Here is a 24,714-nt window from a genome sequence, read left to right as displayed (position 1 = left end):
AAACTCTGTGTTCATCACAGAACTTCTCGAACTATCAGAAAGCAAAAGAAAGAAAAGAAAAGAAACACTGAATTATATGAGGTGGTTTAATGCGAAATAAAAAAGTGCAATGCTCAAAAAGGAGAGACATATTTTTTTTACAGATGGATAAAACATACACGTAGTTTGGTCTGCAGCAGTTCCCGCAGATTGTGTTGCGTGTAATCTGTAAAAAATAAAAACAAACGCACTGTTGTAAAATTCAAGTTAGCCTTCCATTACGAATTAGTCATTTGATTACAAAAGAAACCGTGCTTTTGTCTTGGCCACCCTTGTACAAATAATTGCCAAACGTTTCTACCCAGCGGCCCTCATTTTAAGGAGATATAATAATGTATACTTTTTTTAACAATTTTACTGAAAGACTAACAATTCGTTTTGGAACAGTTACAGTCGATACCGAGATTGAGGTAGCTCAATTTGTTCTTGTCTTTTGTTCAAGAATAAGAGAAGCCTTTGCTGTATGCTGTAAAAGTCTGTTCTGGCCCTCGGTAGGGCAACATCTTCACTTGATGAAGTTCTACGGTTATAGACAGATTGACTGACGGACGGAGCGGACAAACGGAAGGACGGACGAATAGACGGATCGAAGCGAGCCATCTAGCACCATTGGGGTCTTAACACCATGATGTCTGAAAGATCAAAGGAGGAAACAGAAAAGTGCAGTCTGCCCAAGAATCCACTCTAAGGAATTAAAAATAAAAGCCATTCACCTTCTCATTAAGGCTTGTACACACAGGTCCAGGAATTCGAATTGCTCCATGTTGTGGCGGCCACTTGTTAGCTTCAAGCATTTCCCTTACTTCTCTTTCTCTCCTTTCTCTAGCTCTTTGTTCTCTTATTTCTTTTTCCTTTCTCTTCATTTCTCTCCGAAACCGTTCGCGCTCAGCTCTTTCCTCCATCACTCTGTGCATTAAAGCTGTTGCTCTGGCGACTCCTTGCTCTATTGCAAGACGACTGTTATTCGTAGATCCCACTGACTCAACAGTATGGTCGCTTATACATGGAGGGAGGGAGGTTGGAAACAATGGTAATGCTGCTTCAGTATTCTGAGGATTAAATACAACAAATAGGACTGTTGTCTATCGCATCAACATCAATCATCTAGCTTGTCATAGAACTGATTTCACTGCCCATGTATTTAGAACACATGCAGGGATTTCATTGTACAGACATGTTCATCTATGTTGCTTGCGCTCATGATTTTCCACTCCTACTAGTACAAAAGCTAGGAGCAAATTCAAAACAATTGACGGTACATTTAGCCCTTACCGAGCTATATCGGGCTAGACAGAGGCTTTGCCGGGCGGGCGGTGGGTAGCGTATACTAAGTGTATAATTATACCTCTGTCCATCTCTCTGAGAGTCGGTTACGTGTTGAACTCCCACGATTGCAGACAAGCAACTGGTAAAGCAAGGCCGGGTCTGTGGTGTGTCTAGCTAAAATCCCGTCTGTCAATCCATTGGCTTCCTTGTCCATTTATTTCTGGAGAATCAAAGCTGTATTTAAACACAAAACAAAATTGTGACAAAAGTCCAATATTAATTTATTAAAAAAGTGTCTATACTAGCAGTAAACAGATGGGTTGGGCGAGTTAAGTAACCCCGATTCCGCGTGTTTTGCTAGGAGAGAAGGAAGAACATCTTTCTTGCTTAACATTTTCATAGTTACATTGGGTTTATCCTTTGCAGACGATGTTGCCACTTTTTAAAAATAATCTGTGGACAAAACGAGCAGATTTTTTGCAATTTTACTGAAAGTAACATTGCAAGCATATAATTGAGAATAATTTTCAGAATTCTGCTTTTATCGGCCGGGAGCATAGAAGCCGCAAATAATTAAGCAATCGACTTTCGATCGCTTTTTACGCGCGGTCATTTGTTTTGTTGATTTTCCATCGGCAAACATTACGTCAGCAGGCTCTATAATGTAGCTGAAACGTTTTCCAAAAGTTTCCATTTTAGTGATAAAAGTAGAAAACATTTTGCCATTTTCTTATATAGTTATAGAATTTCAATTGTACCTATTTTTTAGACATAGAAAAATTCATATTTCAAAGACCGCGGCCGGGATGCAAGATGGCGCAGTCACAAAATCATAAACCTCACTTTGTAAGGACCTAATTTTCTGATCTTAAAAGTCATTCATTTATTTATTTATTTATTTATCGGGAGAGTTCCATACAGATAAGCAGACGAATAGTAGTTTGGTTTTCTATTTTCCAATTCCAATCCATAAGCCAGAAGCGCCCGTGCATCTACAGCTAAGCATTAAAACATAACCTACGGAGTATATATTAATTCCCCATTGTTTTCATGGGATAGACTGAAATACATTTGAATCCCGATAACTCGAACCGTCAAGGGAAATCGAGAAAGGATCGAGTTATCCGGCGGGACTCGGGAGTTCGAGTTATTGAGGGTAAAATTAGTAAGAAAACAACCGGGAGGTTCGAGTTATTGAGGGTTTGAGTTATCGAGATTCAACTGTACAAGCAACAATACGCAACACTTTAGACTTCTTAACTTCTTAACAAATACGTACCTGTGCTAAACCTGCAGATGCCACTACATTAACAATTAGTGTTATGTGTCGCGTTCAATGATCAATGGGGAAATCAGTTGGATATTAAATTTTGTTTGAAAGACGTCCACTAAATGAGATTTATGTTCACGTAGCGATAACCATTATAAATTTGTTGTATTTGCCGTTCACGGATGACCTCTGCTGTCCCACAGCTCTGGTTTTATAAAGCGAACATATTCGATATTCAAATTGTGTCGTGCTTATCGGCTGCGCCGACCACACGCCACGGCTCTTTCTATTCTGATCGACAAGCTGGCTGTCTGTCATGTCATGCAGCTGGTCACAATAGAAAAAGACGCGTGGCGTAGACGGCGCAGCCGATTAGCCCCGCGATTAGCACGACAGAATTTGACTATTCCACATTCAGCTCACAAAAGGAAATAAGTTGTTTATTTACAGCCTGACGAAGTTGGCCAAATAACGCGTGCTAACGCTTTCTAGCCCTTCACTTGAGAAATAGGAGACGGCTGCTCGCATGAAAACGCTTTTATGTCAGTGTCAGCTTGTGGGCCATGTCCTTTCAGTTGAGGTCACACTTGGGCATTCTTTACTATAGTAAAGTGAAGTTTACTATGGTAAACACAATTTTAGGTGTGACCGCTTTTTTCTCTTTACCATGGTAAATGTACATTTAGTTTGTTGCGATAGCAACGGCGGCAGGATGAAAGTAAAGTTTACTATGGTAAACCGACCTGAAAAACTGTGAAAAAGCATGGTTTATCATGCGTTTATCTAAACTTTGTTTATTTAAGTGACAGCTTGTCTTCTTTTTTATATGAAGCATACTTAGCTCCGGAAATTGTGTAGCACGTGTATTGAAATTGCGCCATTTCAATACTAGCGCTTTATGTCGAAGACTTCACATCCAATGCATTTGTGCAACGTCTATCTAGCTTGAAATATCTTGAGAAATGGCGGAAAAAGTCTACCAACGTTGAGTTGTTTTTTAAACAAAAAATATAAATTGCACGCTTCTAACTTGCGTTACAAATGAAACTAGCCGTCGATACAACCTCTTAACTTAATCCTGGTTTTCAACGTTTCACAACGACGCTTTAATATTCCATTCCATGTTTTGCCGAGGTCCATCCGTTACGCCAAGGGTCCGTTTCGATTGACAGACTAAGACAAGAGGCCATCTGGCTAATGTCCAAGTCAACCAGCTCACTTTACCATAGTTAATTTTTCTTTACCTTCTTTTACTATGGTAAAGGCATTTAACTGCAGTAAAAACCTAAGTGTGACCTCAGTGACTGACGTGAGTCACATTTATAACATTGGAAAGCTTCCAGAGGGACCTTCCTGTTTATCCGGCATCAGCACTGAGATAATGCGCCATGTTAATTCCTGGTCTTTTGGCGCCCAAAAATTAAACAGAAGACGATCTATTGCTTACGAGCAGACAGCCGGTAAAGTTGTGAACAGTGAAGGCAAATCTAATGAACCGACAGGATTTTTTTTTTACTTTTCGAGGCTACAGAGCTGTGACAAGCTATTCATGGTTTATAGTTCCGGGTTCGATAGATCCTTCGCAACGCTTTCGCAGTTCAGTTTTACCTCGTTTTATTCCCGGCGTATCAAATCGAACGTTCGGTTTTCGAACTCAATCGAACGCAATCGAACTTAATCGAACGATTAAATTCGATTTTGTTCGGTCATCGAACGAAATCGAACTCACAAAAAATAAATGCAAATCGAACCAAATCGAACGTTCGATAAAGTCCGATGACGTTCGATTTAGTTCGGTCGTCGAACGACGCCAAAGCGAGCGGCTTACGTCGTATGACGATATTATCTGAATCGAGCGAATGTTCAGTTTTCCTTCATTTGATGATCACGGGGATAAATTCCCGGGTAAATGCGTCAATCGATGAAGCCATCTTAAGTTATGTTTCCTTTATTTCCATACTTTTTGTCAAAATGGAGAAATAATTCTGCCACTAACAACAATAAAATTACGGTTAACATGTCACATACGGCGTGCACCTTCATCCCCATGTGCAATGCTATATTGTTTAATCGATCATATAAAGTTTTAATTCGCAAAATGTTATTCTAAAATACGGTTTTCACTTGATACGATACGCAGATACATCGGGGGTTGTATTTGAGTATTTGTAATTTTATCCCTCGTACGAGTTTTAACGTATTCCCCGGCGTATTAGATTGCTCGAATATTTAGGATCAAATAAAAAGACAAAGATTATACGATACCGTGTCCAGTCACTTATTCCAAAACCATTTAAGGAATGATCATTAACTTTTTACTCGCTCCGCTAGGTTCCAATTTCGTTTTTTAAATTTTAGCCACAAGTTCGAATGTTGATTGTTATCAGTTTATCTTATTAGCTTAGCGTGATCGTCATCATCATCGGTGCTATGACAACAAAAGTGCAAGAGTGCAAAAGTGCGTGATCTGACAGCTCTAGTAATTTCATGCGTGCCAACCACTTTTGAGTGAAAGATGGCCTTGCTTTCACTGTCTTGTTTTCAGGTGTAGAGTGGTAGCAAACTTGTTCACAATATAAGAAAGAGATCTTGTTAAATGGCCATGATAACAAAATAAAAGACTAAAACACACCATCTTTCCGATCTGGTGTGAATCCCAACAACAACAACAACAACAACAACTTTATTTGCACCTATTCATTCAATTATTAGCAAAACAATAAATAAAATAAATAGAGTTAAGTGCATGGCTGCCCAGAATAACCACGATTGGCTAACAAGATTGGGCAGCCATACTTTAGTTTTTATCAAATCCCGGGCGTTTACTGCCAAATACTCCAAACTGAGTCAGATCTTAAGCTTTTCATGATCGTGTTTCAGTGTGTCAGCCAATATAAAAGTGGTTTGATGCTTTGATCCTTCGTTATACGAACTTATATTGTAACTGTAGTTAGAAAAGTTTAGTTCAGCTCAACAACTGAGCCAAAGCTCGGTTAAATCGGTTAAAAATAAATTCAGTAGAACGTCTACTTGAATTCCGGATTCGTACATTGCCGATTTTATGAAACGGTCGATCAAGGTCATAGCCTTTCACAGCGAAGAAACTGTTTTGTCACTCTGTGGTAAATTTTCTGCGTTTATACCATCATTTTTGAAGTGCTTTTGAACCTATTTAATCTAAGAATGCATCAGAGGGGTCTATAGAACGCTCGTTGTGCAACTGAGAAAATAAACGCGTTTCTGGAGTTCTATTAAAAAAAAGTGCAAAGCGATTTAGTCCGTTAGCTTCCCGTCCAGTTCACTAATGTAGCCTGCCGCTGTTTATACGGTATAAACCGTGCCGTAAATTTGTTAACCTCAAAAATTTCCTTCAGCTGTGCCGTTTATACGGTATAAACCGTGCCGTAAATTTGTTAACCTAAAAATTTCCTTCATCTGTTCCTTGCATTGTAGTTGCCCTGTATGTACTATCCATACATTCAGCGTTCAAAAATATGCATTTTTCCCTCTAAATCTTTGAAACGATATAGAAGTAAATTCGGTACTCACGGTTTTTCTAAAGGATGCCCATGCGATGCGACGCTTTGTTCGCACACGAATGATGCCTTATATGTATTTTGCCAATTTTCCTTTTATGTCGGTATAGCAAAGCCTGCGATAGCAAAGCGCCTGTCTTGTTTACCCCCCGCAAGACCTGAATCGTGCCTTGTGAAAGTGATTTACGCCCACGCATTTTTATCTATCATGCGGGGATTCCCCGTGCCACGCTGATGATTATTATTCCGATGACAACTCAACAAACCAATCAATTAAAACTACAAAGACACAAGGGATTCCCCAAGCCCAAATGCCATGGCCTGATTGGCTAAAATTATTCAGATGACAATCAGCAAACCAATCAAGTGTGAGTTGATAGAAAATGTATTCAAAACACAAGTACAAAGACGCAAGGACGGTCACAGGCCTTTCACTTGCTAACTTATGGCAAAGTTTCGGAGTGTGCAAAACACCTTCGTACAGCGCTGTACCTCTGTTAATAAACAAGTGCCAGGCGATTTAGTCTCGTTGGTTCCAGTCCAGTTCATCTTTGCGCTAATGTGGCTATCCGTCATTTATACGGTATGACAAAATTTCCTTCACATAAGCCTTGCATTGGCCTCTATGTGCTACCCGAGCTGTTCAGCGATTTTTTCAATCATATACATAGATTTGTACCTTCTAAAATTTAGAGGTAAATTTGGTACTCACGGTTTTTAGTACAGCTCTTACAGGCCTTAGGATGTCCACGCTACTGGCGCGATGCGCACATCACGGAATGATGCTGTATATGTATTTTGCCGCCAGACTGCTCTTCACATGTATGCTAGCCTGACAAGTGACTTGAAGTAGGGGGTGGGGGCGGGGGCTTTAGAGACTCTTCTCTTAGAAAGACTTTATTTGTTTTCGGAAATATTTGGGGGGGCAACTCCCAGTCCCCCCACCCCCTGCTCCGCGGTCCTTGTATGCGCGTATGTTGCAATTAAATCCAATTAAACGACTGAACAGATAACATTTACAATACTGATAGAAAATGACTGCACTGGTGCTGATACAAGAAAAGCGTGTGTGAGCGGGAGAGTTAGTAGACGGTATGTGGCACAGGCTAGCCTGTTCTAGGTTCTCAGTAGTCGACAGAGAGCGAAAAACGCTAGCCTGCGTAGCAGGCGCCGTAGTTTTAGCGCGCGTATGGGAAACGCGAAAGGCGCGAAAGAAACACGCAAGGAAAAAATCGATTTTTTTTTCTCGCGAGGCCTTCTCGCAATACGGGACAAAGGCGAGTGAACGAAAGGTTTACTAGGTTAACAAGGCAGGTTTTTTGCTTTTTTCTAATGCTTGAATATCAGGAAAATCTCGATGACAGCTTCTAAGATGGAACACAATTCGGCTTCCCCGAAATTGCGCGCGTGGACCGCGCTCCCTATCTTTCTGACTGACGCTTGTTTCGAGGTGTCGACATTACTTGTTACAGTCATCCAATCAGAGGGTATAGCAGTTTCGTGTTGCGCTATACCTTTGTTTATAAACAAGTGTAAGCAGGCGATTTAGTCCATCCAGTTGCTTCTCGTCCAGTTCATCTATTCGCTAATGTAGCTGTCTGTTAGTTTAATATACGCTATAAACTGTGCCCTAAATTAGTTAACCTCAAAATTTCCTTCAACTGTACCTTGCATAATACTATCTATATTGTTCTGCGTTAAGAAAAAAATACATTTTCCCTCTAAATCTTTAAAACATTGGTACTCACGGTTTTTCTTAAGGATGCCTGCGCGATGCGCTTCTTTGTTCGCCCACGAATGGTGCCTCACTTGTATTTTGCCAAATTCCTCGTGAAGCGCCTGTCTTGTTTACCCCCTCACGACCGGTGCCGGATCGTAATTTAGCCGTAAAGTAGTAACATCAAAATTTCCTACAAATGCGCCTTGCATTGCAGTTGGGCTGCCCGTTCGCCTGTATGTACTACCCGGTCTGTGCTAGCGTTAATGTCTTTTTTTTTAATTGGCATAGATTCGTTCGTTCTAAATCTTACAAAAATAAAGTGCCGTGGTAAATTTGGTACTCACGGTTTCTGGCGTTGGGATCATGGTCCATGCCGCGAAGCGTTGTCCGCACATCACGGAATGATGCAGTTTATGAGATTTGATAATGCTTCCTAAAAGGAAAGTAAATATTTTAAATTCAAATCCGCTCTGGTATCCGAGGAAATAGAAATCGCATACAGTTTCAATTCAATCGGGTATTTCTGTAAAATAATGCTAAAATGGCTGGATCGTCACTTTTTAGCTTTTTAACAGCCGACTAAACCGCAATCTGCTCGCTAGTGCGATGCGTCACTTCGTCACTTACTTTGATGAAGAACACTAACCGGAGCCTGAAGGAATGAAAAAGTCAGATCGAGACTTCAAAATAAAGGTTGCAAGGTTGGCTGCAATCGGCGCGTCTGATTGGTTGCCGAGGACTTTGCAGTGTGTATCCGGAATGCGGTGCAGTTGTCATCATGCGCGACCTCGCCATGCCTTACAACAAACATTTCCACTTTTGTCATAATAATAAAACCAATATTCCATGTCCCTGTCATCATGCGCGACCTCGCCATGCCTAACTGATTTCCACTTTTGTCATAATAATAAAACCAATATTCCATGTCCCTGTCATCATGCGCGACCTCGCCATGCCTAACTGATTTCCACTTTTGTCATAATAATAAAACCAATATTCCATGTCCCTGTCATCATGCGCTACCTCGCCATGCCTAACTGATTTCCACTTTTGTCATAATAATAAAACCAATATTCCATGTCCCTGTCATCATGCGTGACCTCGCCATGCCTAACTGATTTCCACTTTTGTCATAATAATAAAACCAATATTCCATGTCCCTGTCATCATGCGCGACCTCGCTATGCCTAACTGATTTCCACTTTTGTCATAATAATAAAACCAATATTCCATGTCCCTGTCATCATGCGCGACCTCGCTATGCCTAACTGATTTCCACTTTTGTCATAATAATAAAACCAATATTCCATGTCCCTGTCATCATGCGCGACCTCGCTATGCCTAACTGATTTCCACTTTTGTCATAATAATAAAACCAATATTCCATGTCCCTGTCATCATGCGCGACCTCGCCATGCCTAACTGATTTCCACTTTTGTCATAATAATAAAACCAATATTCCATGTCCCTGTCATCATGCGCGACCTCGCCATGCCTAACTGATTTCCACTTTTGTCATAATAATAAAACCAATATTCCATGTCCCTGTCATCATGCGCGACCTCGCTATGCCTTACAACAAACATTTCCACTTTCGTCTTAACTAAAGTTCCATGTCCCTGTCATCATGCGTGACCTCGCCATTCTTCATTACGAACATTTCCGCTTTAATTTTGTCTCAAAAAATATTCTGCGTCCAGCCCTGTCATTATGCATGGCCTCACTGCATAGGCCATACCGCACAACAAACATTTCCGTTTTCTGCGAGAGGAACGTAGCGAATACGAGGTGTAAAATTTAAAGCGAGTAAAGCAATGAAACATCGATTTGTCGATACTACGAGCGAGTTTGAGTGTCCTTTAATGTTTCGTTACAGCAGTAAGAAATTTAGTATTTTCTAAGCATGCTGCCCCTTTCCTAGCCGGTAGCAGGAGCCCATGACCAAGGGCTCCTGCCAGTAGATAAAAATTATCTAGCGCTCAATACGTCCATGCCTATATGTCTATACTGTACTGTCAGTGGCCGTCAGTGATCAATAAAAACACAACCTCGACAAATAAACTGGTTGAAACTCCGCCTTGCGCAGTCAACGATTTGTAATTTTTTTCTATCCATTTTAGCTCATTTTCATAATCCTCGAATTATTTTTGCTTTGATCATGATCCATTTAGCGTATTCGAAACTGCTAATTATAAAGTTGCGACAAATGTCAAGGACATGTCGCTCGTGATCTTTAAAAAGTCTGTTTACATGATTATGTCATTGACCGAAATCCCTCACTTCCTTGCTTGGCACGACGTAGCGGAGGTTGTATTTCTGGGTTTTGGGCACCACTGTAGCGGATTTATTTACTGAGCCCGGTGGGTTACTTAAAAAAAAATTAAACTGAGAGGCTCCGCCTCAAAAGTCTAAACGCTTACCCTTTCATTTTTAACTTGAAGGCAACCCTTTCATAGTCGACTTTCGATAGTAAACGGCTCCCCTTTCGCATACCTGAAGAAGGGATACTGCAACTCTTTTCATAATATTTCACCGTTTTGAATAATCCCTCATTAGATGAATTTGCCTTTCCGTGGGTCTGTTCGATAGTATCTTGCAAACTTTCGTCGCTACGATTTCTGCCCGGTTTATTCCTTCGTTTCGCCCCACTAACTGCCGCTGGGTCTCCGAGGATGATCTTGTGTCGGCTTTAACTTTATTTCTCGTCCGGATTTTAATAAAAAAAAGAGAGAGAGCGGGCGGGCGCTTTTTTATGTAATTTTTTATTTAAGATTTTGTTGAATTCCTTACCTATGTTGCTCGAATATCGATTTTTTTACAATAAATCCTTCAAGGTAATTTAACATATCCAGTAAAGACCTAGCATTCCCAGGCTTTAAAATTTTGGCCTGAGTTCGTATTAAAACGCAGACAAAAGCCATCTCTAGCAGAGTTTCGAACTAGGTACAAAGTGAAGGAAACGCCTGTTGGTTTTTGTTTGTTCCAATGAAGTTTCCAATAACAAATATTAGTATAATTTCAGAGGTGATTATAAGAATTGAAGCATTCTGATTGGTCGAGAAGCTCGGCTTATGAGGCTTTAGTATAATTTCAGAGGTGATTATAAGAATTGAAGCATTCTGATTGGTCGAGAAGCTCGGCTTATGAGGCTATAATCACCCCGCGCGAGGTGATTATAGCTTTGAAGGCTTGGTTACTTAGCCACGCCACCTTTGACATCCAGGCAAGTAAACATGGCCGCTTTTGCTGAATGAAAATTTCTTTGATCTGAAAGAAACCAGTCTAAGTCCTGGATATTTTAAACACTGGGAATTTTTTAACTACCAAGGCTTTTGGACCGAAAATATTTTTAAGAGATGGTTCTCAAGGCATTAGAACTAATGATCGTAAACACGGCGGTTTTGGCGATCGATGAGAAACTCAGTCAGACGATCGATTGAGCAAACATTATTTAGTTCTCTTCTCACCGGAGCTACTCATTTTCGATAGGATTCTGAAACGGAAGTTTTAGCGCTGTTTTCGGTCGTTCGTCCGTATACACTTATAGAGGGGGGAACCACGCTTGCAGCTACGGAAAGTTCAGGATCTAACACAGCAACAACAGTCCTTCGGAACGGCAGAGAATACGCAGTTACTTGGCTCCAACAACAGAGATTTATTCCAATAACGTAACCAACAGTAATCAACGGGATGTTTGTCTAACCGGCGTCCCACCACCGGGGGTGCTAGAACAGTACCAAAAGATCACCAAAGAATATTTTACAGTGCAGGTCTACTTATGCAGAAAATGCAAAGCTAACGCATTAGGTAATTCGATAAAATAGTCTAACTTAAGAATTATCTAATACATTTCAGTAAGGCCTATTGGCTATAACGGAATTTCACTTTTACAAAATTTATCACTTACAAAGCATGGCAGGTAGATAACAGTTATACAAAAGGCTAGTGCGGGTTCCGTTACACTTCAACGCTAACTACAGTTATGATCCAGGACAAAACAACAGGTGTCTGCTACGGTTAATGAACTGGAACATTAACCTGCTATTTCAAAACCAAAACAATAATTTCTGTGTTGGATTTTCCTATCTTTTAACAGCGAATGCGAATAAATAAAATTCAACCAAATAATCAATTTTCCTCTCCTTACAATTCCCACATTCGCTTAGAAGTCTTCAACAATCATACAAAGGTACCAGACATCAATCTTTCTCATAGTGTTTGTTTTGTTCCGTTTTATTGCTTTAACTAAATAAATTCTGATTGTAATCGATGAATTGCATACTGGTTTACACCGTATGCAAGCGAACACTTGTGTTCGCTGTTTTCTTGTTTGCTATCGTTATTTTTTTAAGTTCTTGATGATCACCTCTAAAAATTATACTTGAACAATTATTCGCCGAAGGCGAAGTGATTATTGTTGAATATTAAATCCTCTCGACTTCGTCTCGGGGATTATTCAACAATAATCACTTCGCCTTCAGCGAATAATTGTTAAATAAGGGAAGAGAGGCGGCCCCCAACAATGAAGCGGGCGGGCACGAGAAACATTTGCATATACTTGGTCTAATGACAACAGCTGTAAAACAACTGAAAGTTCATCGTGCTCTGATTGGCCGCCAGGCAGGATGGAAATTTCAGATAGCTCGAGAACAACTACCGTAAGGTTACTATTTTTAGTGGCTACTAATTTGAGCATTTTTTTCAGAGCAAGATTTAGCGATTATTTAATTTAGCGATTTTTCGAACAATTTAAAAAGTTGGTGATTATTTGTAAACCGTGCAATTTTTGATGAACATATAGCTAAGATGGAAATAAGTAACAAACTCACTTGAAATTGAGCGAGGATTGCCGTAAAGAAAAAGGTTATCGGCATTTATTTGTAAAATAATTTTTCGACAATTTTTTTTCCCTTTGGGGTGAGAGGGAAGGCACTTAAGTTTAACGAGTGTTAAATTTGACCGACACAAATTTTATCGAGTCCCAAGCTCGTGCTGACCAAAAGATCAAAAGGAATGCGGGCTCTGGGGACGAGATTGTCCTTTTGTTGCCATTCACCAGACGACTGACACTTATCTACATCGGTGAAGATTTTACTTTTCAAACCAAATACATCATAAATTTATTAAAAATTTACTTAAGAATGACGTCATCGAGACTTCAATTCAGCAGTATCAGTGATCAGTTCCAAAGAAATAAACTAGGGCCAAATTTGTTGTTTAAACTTTATTTTTAACCAAAATCTATGTTGTAGTACTGAACGAATACTGTAACAAGTTAAATATTTTGTCGGTTATTAAATGGATACAAAACGAGCTAAATTGCTCTCAGGTTGATATAGAGATCAAGGCATACGAGCACACTACCTTGGACTTGCCTTAAGGTTACTAATTTTAGCGATTGTTTCAAAGGAAGATTTAGCAACTATTTAATTTAGCGATTTTCCGAAAAATTAAAAAAAATAGTGATATCATGTAAATCAGTTTAAATGAACATATAGCTGAAAATGGAAATAAATTTTCAGTAAAAAAAATCACTTGAAATTGGACGAATATTTGCATTGCCAGAGCGAACTAAGTTACCGGCATCTATTTTAAAAAGAATTTTTCAAGCGACTATGCTTAATTTTGTTTCCCTTTGGGGTGGGAGGGGGTACTTAAATTAAACGAGCATTACACTTGACCGAAATAAATTTTAGCGAGCACTAAATTTAGCGATTTTTGCCCAACTCGCTAAAATCGCGAATATTAGTAGCCGCTAACAATAGTAACCTTAAGTAGTGTCAGCGGTCTCCAGTTTTGTAGGTATTTACTATATTTTGAACTTAGGCAAAGGATAAGTCCGCGTTCAAGCCTAGTGGCGCATCTTGCCGTTAGTTTCTGTATCTGATAAAACGACTAAAGGTATTTCTACCTCTCCCTGACCTACGGTATTATATTCGTCGGTACCTATCTTTATACACCAGGATGGAGAGAGGCTCTAATGTAAATTAAAGGGACTGTGTCACGGATTTTAGCCAAAATAAGGCAGGGAAAATGACAATCAAATTCGGAGAAATATAAAAATAACCTTTTAAAACAGTGAAGGAACATTTCAATAACATAGCAAATACAAAAGAAGGTACGGAAGGCCAAAAGTGACGAAGATTGAAACGGATTGCGATATGGGTTTTTGAAATATAACCTCGCTATCTCGAAATACTTAAACTTCGTTTTTGTTACATTCGAATATATTCGAACTCTGCGAATCTACAGAAATGTTCTACAGCGCATTTTCCTCTTCGCAAATAATATACGTTCACAAGAATTAGCCATTATCATAATGTACTCTTTTGATATTTTAGAGAAAATATGGTGGCTAACCGAGATATTTCGAACACACGAACAATTTTTGTGCTCCGCTGGGAGGTACAGCTGTATCGCTTTTGCTACTTTTACCAGACTGGTCAGTTTCTATACAGGAACACAGTACCAGTGGCTTAAATAGGCTCTACTAAGTCTAAGTCTAATAAGAACTGTTTGAGCCTCTACCTTCTCTCCACGAAACTACAGGGTAGCACAATTGATCTCAGGTTTGCAGGGTGGGGGTCATGTCCACATTGCCTGTGCCGGAGAGAACGTGGAAGGGCGGCGCCTCGGTCAATGGAATCGGAGGAAGGGTCTCCGTCAATGGCTGTGCTGTTTGCGGATCGTGACCGTCGCTCAAAGTCAAACGCTGACTTTGATCTTGATGAAGCGCTCTTGATCTCTTCCGCCGCCTTGATAATCGAATCGATATTCGCATGCCTTTTTGTGGATTTGAAGGCAAAATATGGCTGCATGTTATAGGTGGAGTTTGAACAGCGACTTCTCGTGAAGATACTTTCTCGTTGCAGCTGTCCAAGGACCTTCCGTCCTGAGGATATATTTTGTGTCTTCGATGGTGTGTGTTCTTCCGAGGAGCTCCTTCTTTAGGCGGTGTGGGCTTAATGGAGAAAACTGGAGCAGCCTCTGTTTGGGACGAGGTGTGTACTCTTCCCGTGGTGTGCTTTCGCATCAAGTGCCCTTTCAGATCGCATATTTCTGCTTGTTGCTCTGTGATGTGGTTTTCGAGCTCTTTGATTTTCGTTTTCAGAGCTTGCACTGCTGCAATAATGACTAGAAACATTTTGTTCATTATAAATAAAAAATAAAAATTCAAAATTCAAAATAAGAAGAAAAATCAAAATTTAAAAATAAAAAATTATTAAAAATATCCAATTGTAAATCAAAAATGAAAAAGATTTTCCCTCTTGATCGCACGAGGTCGAAGAATGAAACTGGTTGTCCGCTCGATCGCTCGTTATTTTAGCGTCCGTTCCACGGATTGAGAGACTGCTCGCAGTCTTTTTACCAAACAACTAGATACTATTGGGCACTAATTCTATTGTTTTGTTTTTTAGGTTTCACCTTTGATTGGTGTTTACAAGGTAACTAAATTTTACCTTCATCATATTTTTCTCTTGATCCTGCCATTGCTTCCTGTAGGATAAAATCAATAATCAATTTTCGGGTCTCTACTTTCACCTGTAGTTGGTAATAAGGGAACACTGCTCATAAACAATGAGCGGCAAAACAATGGATTTACCATCTGCAAGACGAGTTTGATCGTAGCACGAGTCAAGTTCGAGCCCGAGTCAACTTCGAGTCACGAGTCAAGTTCGAGTCACTTTTTTTTTTCACTTTTTTTTTCAATAATATCGTTTGACTATACTGTAATTGGTATTGTCAAACAATGTCGCATAGGTAAGATAAACATCAGTTGTTTGGTTTGACACGAAACGATTTTCAACTCACCAGCGACAGAATTGTCGTTCAAGTTTCCAAAACGTTTGCTGCGCTTTCAAGACTGTTCAAAAACTCATTAATAATTCATAAGCCCATCAACCTATCAACTGGTCGATAATACGTCACGTGGATCGACTTTATATTGATAAAACCTCTTCCTTATTAGTATGCGGTGTTTTATCAGATATAAAGTCACTGCACGTGATCTATGAATATTAATTAACAATACATCAACTGAAACAACAAATGGTGGTGAATATTTAATGTTCTTTACACACGCATTAGATTTACTTTTGTACAAAATTAATAGTACAGTTGTTAAATACAGATCCAGAAAAATTCTGTACCTTTCACCATTCTCTTTGCACACTTCTTCGGCAAATTTAATCTGCCAAAAGTTCAATGACTCAGCCGTCGTACTGGTTATGTCAGTGTCCAAGCATTGCACTTTAGAGTTGCAGTTCTGAAGGCGCAAGGCTCGATTGCTGGACTTCGGTTTTTCCTACCATTCTGCCATTCTCGAAAAATTTTCAAGGACCACTTTGTCGCTGCCTGTGTTGACTTTGGGGTAGCACTTTCTAACAATTTCCGCTCTTCCTCGGCATTTGTAGGCTTCCGAAAAGACCTGGAAGTGGACGCCATGTCCTCTTCGTTCAGTTCAAAACACGTGTGAGATTTGATTTTCTTGCATACTTATTTTCTACGTAATATTTTTTTCGTATGCTAATTTCCAACGTCACACAGGCATCGATGATATGAACTCTATTGGGACACGCTTATTTAGGAATGTCTTTGAAGCCGTTCAATAAACTCGCAGATCGTGCTTCATCAAGTCTAAAACACTCGGCTGCGCCTCGTGTTTTAAACTTGATAAAGCACTCCTGCTTGTTTATTAAACATTACATAATGTTTCCATTCACAGCTATGAGGTGCTTCGAAAATCTTAGACAAATTCTCTCTGTAAAACCCGCACACACAAAAATATACATTGGACGTGGTTATTCTGATGCAAGAAATTATATAAACTGTTTGACAGGTAAACAACATGTCCTCCACCAATTTGGCCGTGGAGAGAATGGGCTAGAATGTTTTATTTCTTGTATGGGATCCCTGTGGATAAAACAACTAAACAAGATGGCGCTCGAGTCAAGAAGGGCTCATATTTTTGAACTTCTTGTTGAAATGGAACCTCTGCCTCAGCTGTGTGTAATTAATACAGGTAGGAATCTGTGAGGAAAATCTATTATGAATGCCGAGGAACGTTTGAAAAGCAGTTGCGAACAAATGCAGGACTTAACTGTCGCAATCGACAGTGAAACTAAAAAAAGAGGTCAAATGACTCAAATCTTGCTGTTCTTATACCTCCGGTATGTATATAATTTTCACAAAGCAATTAAAAATAAAACTGCAAAAAAAAAAAAAAAAAAAAGAAATTTAACTTGACTCGAACTTGACTCGTGACTCGAAGTTGACTCGGGCTCGAACTTGACTCGTGCTACGATCAAACTCCTGCAAGACTTGCCTCGTTTGTGTACAACATTGAAAAGAGGGAGGGGAGTGGTTCACAAGCTGCCCCGGATTTAAAGTGGAAAAATGGGAATGTTAAATTAATTATTCATTTCAACCAACTGTCTCAAGGACTTTTGTGCCTCATTGAAGGTACAGTAGTACGTTTTGTCTAACCCTTTAATTTCTCGAAACTCCCGTGATTTCTCGAACCAATTTTCGTTTCCTTTGAATAGTACATGTCTTTAACTGGTTGCGTGTCCATAGTGTTTAACGGTTCGACCTTTTCTTGATCCAAAACAGATTTCAAAAAGTCCTTCCCACACGTTTTCGTGCATGAATGACAATTTGAAATGCGCATACAGGACTATGAAAAAACAAAAGGGCAGATTCTCAGTATAATTAGAGATTCTGTAGGAATCTCCAGGGGAAACGAAAATTGCTTCGAGAAATCTGGATTCTACTGTATCTAGGGAAACCAGGGGTAAAACTACAAGTAAAATGAGAAATTTTTATACAGTAAATCTACTGGGGGACAGAAATGGCTTCATGATGACACAAAATAGTCACGCGAGATAAGAAACGCGAACAAACGCGTAAATTAAACGAAAAAGACTTTGGATGGATTTCTGGAATACTGAAACTGAATACAGAGGACATTTGAAAGTTATAAAGGATAACGTGACCATAGCCTGAATTTCAGACCGGTCTCTCTCTGGTCGCCTGCTCCCTTCTCGGGAGCAGGCAACCATTGAGAGACTGCTGAAATTCAGACTAACGTGACCACTGACTCCTGACGTGACCTAAACGTTACGTTACAGGATTGTGTGAGTGCGGAAGTTGAAGCGTGAGAAGTTTCGCTATGCACCTAACAAAGGAGATTGGTTGTTTTCGGTCATGTCAATGTCTTACTTTCATAAATGGTTTGCGTCTGTTACATAATGTAACGCTGAATTCGGGGAAACTTCCTTCATCAATTTTTTTTTTTCGGAGAAACCCCTTCATTATGGGACAAAAGAAGATATTTATCTCCGCTAAGCTATGTTGTGACGACGGCAGTTACAAACAAACCTTATATGGAGTTCTGGCACTTAGAAGTCGAGTAAACACCCTTTGTTATTCTATTCGGGAAAAACCCCAGTTTATTATAGGCCTTATGCATGATAACGTCATATGCTCAAAATTCACCACCAAGCCTAGTTTACGCGAATTATTCTCAACCCTCTGCCACCCTCATACAGTTTTAACGTGGGTATTTTTTTCAACTTTGCTGCTTAGGGAATTCGTTCATGATAAAATTTACAACTTTGCACTTTGGAAGCGAGGCTTGGTGGTGAAATTAGCCAGTCTGACGTAAACATGCAGAAGGGCTATTATTCCGTGATGTTTCCACTGACACAGTGGGGAGTGGGGGGGGGGGGGGAGACTCGGGATTTCAAGTGACCACGAATCTTCAGATTGTTATTAAATACTAAAAAGATTCCTTCTCTGAAGTCAAGCTACCCAAGGGAATAATTTTCCAACCCCCAAAAATCCCGGAATCGAAAATTTCAAACCCAAAAATATCCTTCTATCGTCCCCGTCACTGAAATCCCGATTCCCCCCCCCCCCACCCGCTGGGTTTCTAATAGCGACGCTGAAACGCTGCATGAAAAGTCGCCACAAACTAATTGTCAGCCCAAATGAATTATACGGCAGGTATTTTGTTTGCTGGTAGCCTGTTCCAAGCGTTCGGTTAGTTGGGAAGCGGCGCAAGAAAAATGGGGAGGGGACTCGCCCTCCTCCCCGCCTCCCTCCCCTTATTTTTTTTTTTTTCGCTCGCCGTTTTTCGCGCTTCCCAACTTACCGAACGCCTGGAACAGGCTAGTTCGCTGGTGGACGCAGACGCACTCGGTTCATCAAGCGCGTAACATCAATGAGTCGTTTGCGACACACCACACAAACGAAATAATCCGTCTTATGCCTAATCTTTAGGGTATAATCTGATGCTTTGCATATGGATGAAACTATCAACCAAAACTGCCTAGGGACACGAATGGTAGCTTACCAGGGATAGCTGCGAGGACACGGAAGTAAACGCACGAGAAGTAGAGAAAGTGGAAAGGGACATTTTAAAGGCTTTTTAGTTTTGAGTGACAGAATTCCTATAACAGGGCGCCAGCAGACAAGAGTACAAATCAGAGTTAAGAAAAGCAAGGTTTAAAAAATACCGCTGACAAGGCTGGAAAATGGAATTTGGGCAAAATTCCCTCCGTTTAGAAGAAATCGGTACATTTTCCCTCTAAATCCTGCTCTAAATCTTAGAAACAATAAAGTAGCAAATTTGGTACTCACGGTTTTCCCTAAGGATGCCCGCGCGATGCAATGCATTGTTCGCACACGAATGATGCCTTACTCGTGATTTTTGTGCAATTTTATCTATCACGAGGATCACATGAAGATCACACAGAAAAAAACTGAGTTAAATATATCTAAAGTTGACACACGGCCGACTTCGAAATCGACGTCTACGGCCCTTATCACGTAAGGCGATAGACTGACGTCATCGCCTAAAGACTGAGTTAAAAATACATAAAAGTTGACACTGGCTTTAAGAAGACTGTATTCAGACGGAATAGCGAACCGTCGAAGGCGAGCGAACGAAAGGTTTACTAGGTTTACAAGGCAAAATCGTGTTAGCACTTTTTAAAAAATAATCCAACAAAATGATGGCAATTTTGTGATTTTATTCAAAGTAATACTGCTAATATAGTTGAGAATAATTCTGCCTTCTGGGATACTTAATCTGAAAGCAAAGGACATTTAAAGTTATAAAGGATAACGTGACCATAGCCTGAATTTCAGACGTCTATCTCTGGGCGCCTGCTTCCGCCTGCTCTCTTTTCGGGAGCAGGCGACTAGAGAGAGACGTCTAACTTATTCGCCAACGTGACCATTATTTCCTGGCGTGACCTAAACGTTACAAGATTGTGTGAGTGCGGAAGTTGAAGCGCGAGAAGTTTTGCTATGTAAGTCATTTTAAGTCTTACTTTTCGGGGAAAATCCCTTCACCAATTTTTTTAAGGGAAACCCCTTCATTATGGGACAAAAGAAGATACTTATCTCCGCTAAGCTCTGTTGTGACGACGGCAGTTACAAACAAACCTTATATGGAGTTCTGGCACTTAGAAGTCGAGTAAACACCCTTTGTTATTCTATTCGGGGAAAACCCCAGTTTATTAGGCCTTATGCATGATAACGTCATATGCTCAAAATTTACCACCAAGCCTCGTTTACGCGAATTATTCTCAACCCTCTGCCACCTTCATGCAGTTTTCACGTGGGTATTCTTTTCATCTTTGCTGCTTAGGGAATTCGTTCATGATAAAATTTACAACTTTGCACTTTGGAAGCGAGGCTTGGTGGTGAAATTAGCCAGTGGGGAGTGGGGGGGGGAGACTCGGGATTTCAAGTGACCACGAATCTTCAGATTGTTATTAAATACTAAAAAGATTCCTTCTCTGAAGTCAAGCTACCCAAGGGAATAATTTTCCAACCCCCAAAAATCCCGGAATCGAAAATTTCAAACCCAAAAATATCCTTCTATCGTCCCCGTCACTGAAATCCCGATTACCCCCCCCCCCCCCCCACCCGCTGGGTTTCTAATAGCGACGCTGAAACGCTGCATGAAAAGTCGCCACAAACTAATTGTCAGCCCAAATGAATTATACGGCAGGTATTTTGTTTGCTGGTAGCCTGTTCCAGGCGTTCGGTTAGTTGGGAAGCGGCGCAATGAGCCATTGGTGACATGTCGCGAAAAAAGAAAAACAATACAGCTGTAATAGCGAGGGCAGCCGTGGTGTTATGCGAAGTTCGAGCATCCACATCACCCATATTTCACCTGCTTCCTTCACTGGAATAAGCATTGTTGTCATCGCTACACACTACATACTCAGGATATCACTTGACTGCTTTGATTCAATATTTCTACGTCCTCCGCAAAGTGTTAACTGATGAGCATTCAGCAGTGTTAACATGGACGATTTAATTTACGCTGGAACCAGTATTGCGTATCACATTGAACGTTGTACTAGCTACGTCGAGAACGTCCATGATCGCACAAGTCACAGAGTATTCAAGCTGAAACTAATCTCTTGGAAGTTTCCAGAAGAAACTCTTATTTGTCTTCATCAACCGGCATCATTCATTCCCGTTGGGATAATTTGTAGGATATGAATTGAATTCTTGCATACAAACAGCCTGTGAACTGGGTCAGCGAGCTAAATGTACCAGGATAGCAAAGTTTTTGGTTTCTTTCCTAAATTCAGGGACTGTCTGATAAGATTTACATATTTAGTTTTTATTTGTTCGTATCCATGAAGCTGTTTTTCATTTGCAAAATATAACGTGACGCTTGAAAAACGTTAGCGTGACTTTTCATTAATTTCATACATGGCAACGACGGTTATTTTGACTGGAAAAGAGCTTTACGATGGCCTTTGTTTTCGCTGCGTTCTCCTTACAAAATTAGAAGAAGAAAAATATCGTTAAATAGTCAAAATAACTTGAGGACGAATGACTTAGTTGGCAAAAGTCCACGGAACGGCGGAACAAACAACACAACTTTTTAACTTCTATGCATAACTTCCGTGATATGATGATGTAATCACTCGGGGATTCCCCGTGTCACAAATTAATAATTAAATAGTCTGATTGGCTAAAATTATTCCGATGACAATCAACAAACCAATCAAGTGTGAGTTGATAGAAAATGTATTCATAACACAGCTATAAAGACACAAGAAAGAGCACAGACCTTTCACTTGCTAACTAATGGCTAAGTTAGCAAGACAAACTGAACTACAGAAACGCGTTTGTTTTTTATCGTTAAACGAGGGATCTAGACGGCTCCGATGCATGCTTAGATTAAACCTGTTGCCAAAAGCATATCAGAAATTAAAGGTTACACAAAAATATGCCACGGACTGCGCAAAACAGCTTCTTAATAATACACGGTAACTTTCAGTTATAAACAAGTGCAAGCAGACAAGCGGGCGATTTAGTCCGTTTTCTCTCCGTCCACTTCATCTTTGCCCCAATCAAGCTGTCCGTCAGTTTTGCCGAATAAACTGTGCCACAAATTAGTTAACCTCAAAATTTTCTACAAATGCGCCTTGATTGGCCTGTATGTACTATCCGTACTGTTCAGTGTTCTTTCCAAAAAAAAGTTCACGGACCGGCGGTATATATATATACATATATAATATATATATATGCATATTTGTTTAAATTCTTTCTTGAGTAAGATGTATTTCGTAGAGCGCTCAACTCATTTGATTGAGGGAGTGTTTATAAATATTTGTTCGTTCGAAATCTTAGAAACACTATAGTGTTGAATTTGGTACTCACAGTTTTTCTTACAGCTCTTACAGGCCTTACCGGTAGGTTGTTCACGCTTTGCCGCCAGACTGCTCTTCACATGTAAACTAGCCTGCGAACAGGCTGTCTTGTTAATCACGCACAAGCTGTGCGGCAAAGATAAAAAAAAATGTTTGAACTGAAAGACGTTTAAATTCTTCCATGATATGTTCGAACAACAATGCCCAGGATACACCTTCTACTCATCAGGCAACTTCATGCAAAAAAGCCGATATCTCGTTTTGAGTACCAGTGTCTCAGATTCGTCTCAACGGGTGGTATATGAAAAGCCCGCACGGGTCGATATTCTACAGTTACAAAACCGCAGAGCGAGTAAGTCAGAATGCCTAGTACAAGGAATAGAAGCCGGCTATCTGATCAGTCAAGCAGTAAGTTCACCGCAAGCGATTTCGAGAAAAAAAGCCTTGACATTCCGGGTGAAAAGGTGTAAGCTTAAAACGAAGAAACCGCCGAACGGCAAGAAAGTGATCAATGAACAACTTGAAGATGGCCAGGACGAAGGTATGTTTTGAACATAAATTATATTTTGATACTACAAAAATTTAATTACCCTTTTTTCATTAGACATGGAACAAAAGTGATGTCAACTGCAGTGTGGTTGAATACGAACGCTTTTTTTACGATAAGCAAAGATCTGCAGTTTTTTAGCTGCTATCAAATGTCAGTGCATTACAAGCCGTTACAATCTTACAAAACGAACAATTCATTGCATAAAGGGGCACTCAATTATATTCAAGCATATTCAAGCAAGACTATTTTCAAACGTTTTTCAGTTTTTTTTACGCTTCCGTGATAAGTTTCGCTTGACAGAGTTACGTCACTATGTTCCATTCAGAACAAATATTTTTAATGTCTATGTATACCTAAGTTAACAAGACTAACTGAACTCCAGAAACGCGTTCGTTTTTTATCGTCAAACGAGGGATCTAGACGGTTCCAATGCATGCTTAGATTAAACCTGTTGCTAAAATCATGTCAGAAATGAAAGGTTATGCAAAAAATTCTACCACGGATTGCGCAAAACCGCTTCGTACGGCGCTGCTGTACCGTTGTCTAGTGCCAGGCGAATTAGTCCGTTTCGTTTCCGCCCAGTTCATCTTTGCGCTAATGTAACTATCTGACAGTTATACGGTATAAACTGTGAGTATATTTAGTAAACCACAGCCCATGATGATATGATGATATTAGTTAACCTTAGAATTCTTTTCAAATGTGCCTTGCATTTGCTTGTATGTACTACCCGTACTGTTCAGCGATTTTTCAATATGCATAGATTTGTTCCTTCTAAAATCTTCAAAACAATTTAGTGGTAAATCTGGTACTTACGGTTTTTCGTACAGCTCTTACAAGCCTTAGGATGTCCACGCTATGCCGCGATGCTTTGTTCGCACATCACGGAATGATGCCGTTTACAGTATATATTTTGCCAGACTGCCCTTCTCTTCACGTGTATACTAGCCTGCGAATGGCCTCTATTGTTTATCAGTCTTATCACCGCCACGACAGTTTAAGGCTTATGAGGCAAAATGTAAACAATGGCGTCACAAAAGATCTTATGCTTTTGTGACGCCATTGTTTACATTTTGCCCGCCCCCGCCCTACATGACGAGCTTCATACCTCTCAAACAAGTGTTAAGTTTTGTCAATCATACTTAAAATATGAGATAATTATACTGGCATTTGCGGTTAGCTATGTCAGTAACAAAATTAAACAGATACATGAAATGACGAACCGCAAGATGCTCTGTGCGTAAGACAAAAGCCAGGCTTCAAGCTAAACAGATCAGTTCTGGTCTGAGATTTTAGATATTATATATGGCGCCTGTGTGAGTGTAGAACTCTATTTGGAAACCGAACGCGAACAAGAGTAGTCTGTTGCATGTGAATGGTCTCTGTTTATTTATAAAGCCGGCAACACACATTGGCGATTTTATTCGCCGATCGTGGCGAATTTGATCGCCAGCGATCGGCGAATAAAATCGCCGATATATCTGACATGCCAGATATCGGCGATTTTATACGCCGGTTGCGGCGATCGGGCGTTTTTTTTTTTTTTTAAAAAAAAATCGCAATCGCTGCACCGGGCAAACTTGGCGATTTTCGCCGATCGCCGATCGGTGAATAAACAATACACGCATTGTGTTGCGAAATTATTG

General features: G+C 40.1%; 2 protein-coding genes and 1 long non-coding RNA gene across 3 annotated transcripts in view; 1 reads left to right on the top strand and 2 right to left on the bottom strand.

The window, feature by feature from the left end:
* Positions 1–24,714, top strand: part of LOC144656658 (uncharacterized) — a 523,850-nt gene that overhangs the window by 142,249 nt on the left and 356,887 nt on the right. The window lies entirely within an intron of this gene.
* Positions 1–24,714, bottom strand: part of LOC144656631 (uncharacterized) — a 144,400-nt gene that overhangs the window by 59,908 nt on the left and 59,778 nt on the right. The gene's annotated exons all lie outside the window — the stretch shown is intronic.
* On the bottom strand, positions 657–1,554 carry LOC144656460 (uncharacterized). Its single transcript, XM_078516677.1, has 3 exons — positions 1,385–1,554; positions 753–1,088; positions 657–671 (listed from the first exon to the last, which is right to left on the bottom strand). Exons 1-3 carry the CDS (start codon positions 1,517–1,519, stop codon positions 657–659), a joined length of 486 nt encoding a protein of 161 aa, XP_078372803.1. The 5' UTR covers positions 1,520–1,554.

This window comes from Oculina patagonica, chromosome 6 (assembly GCF_052425735.1).
Source record: "Oculina patagonica isolate OP01 chromosome 6, crgOcupat, whole genome shotgun sequence".
Classification (NCBI taxonomy): Eukaryota; Metazoa; Cnidaria; class Anthozoa; order Scleractinia; family Oculinidae; genus Oculina; species Oculina patagonica.
This window is presented reverse-complemented; position numbering and strand designations above follow the sequence as displayed.

What these genes read in the sequence shown, in the direction of transcription:
- LOC144656460 (XM_078516677.1), bottom strand. Translation starts at nt 1,519, where the DNA reads ATGGACAAGGAAGCCAATGGATTGACAGACGGGATTTTAGCTAGACAC. An exon ending in TCTCAGAGAGATGGACAGAG is followed by an intron (nt 1,089 to 1,384) that starts GTATAATTATAC and finishes TTTAATCCTCAG; the next exon opens with AATACTGAAGCAGCATTACC.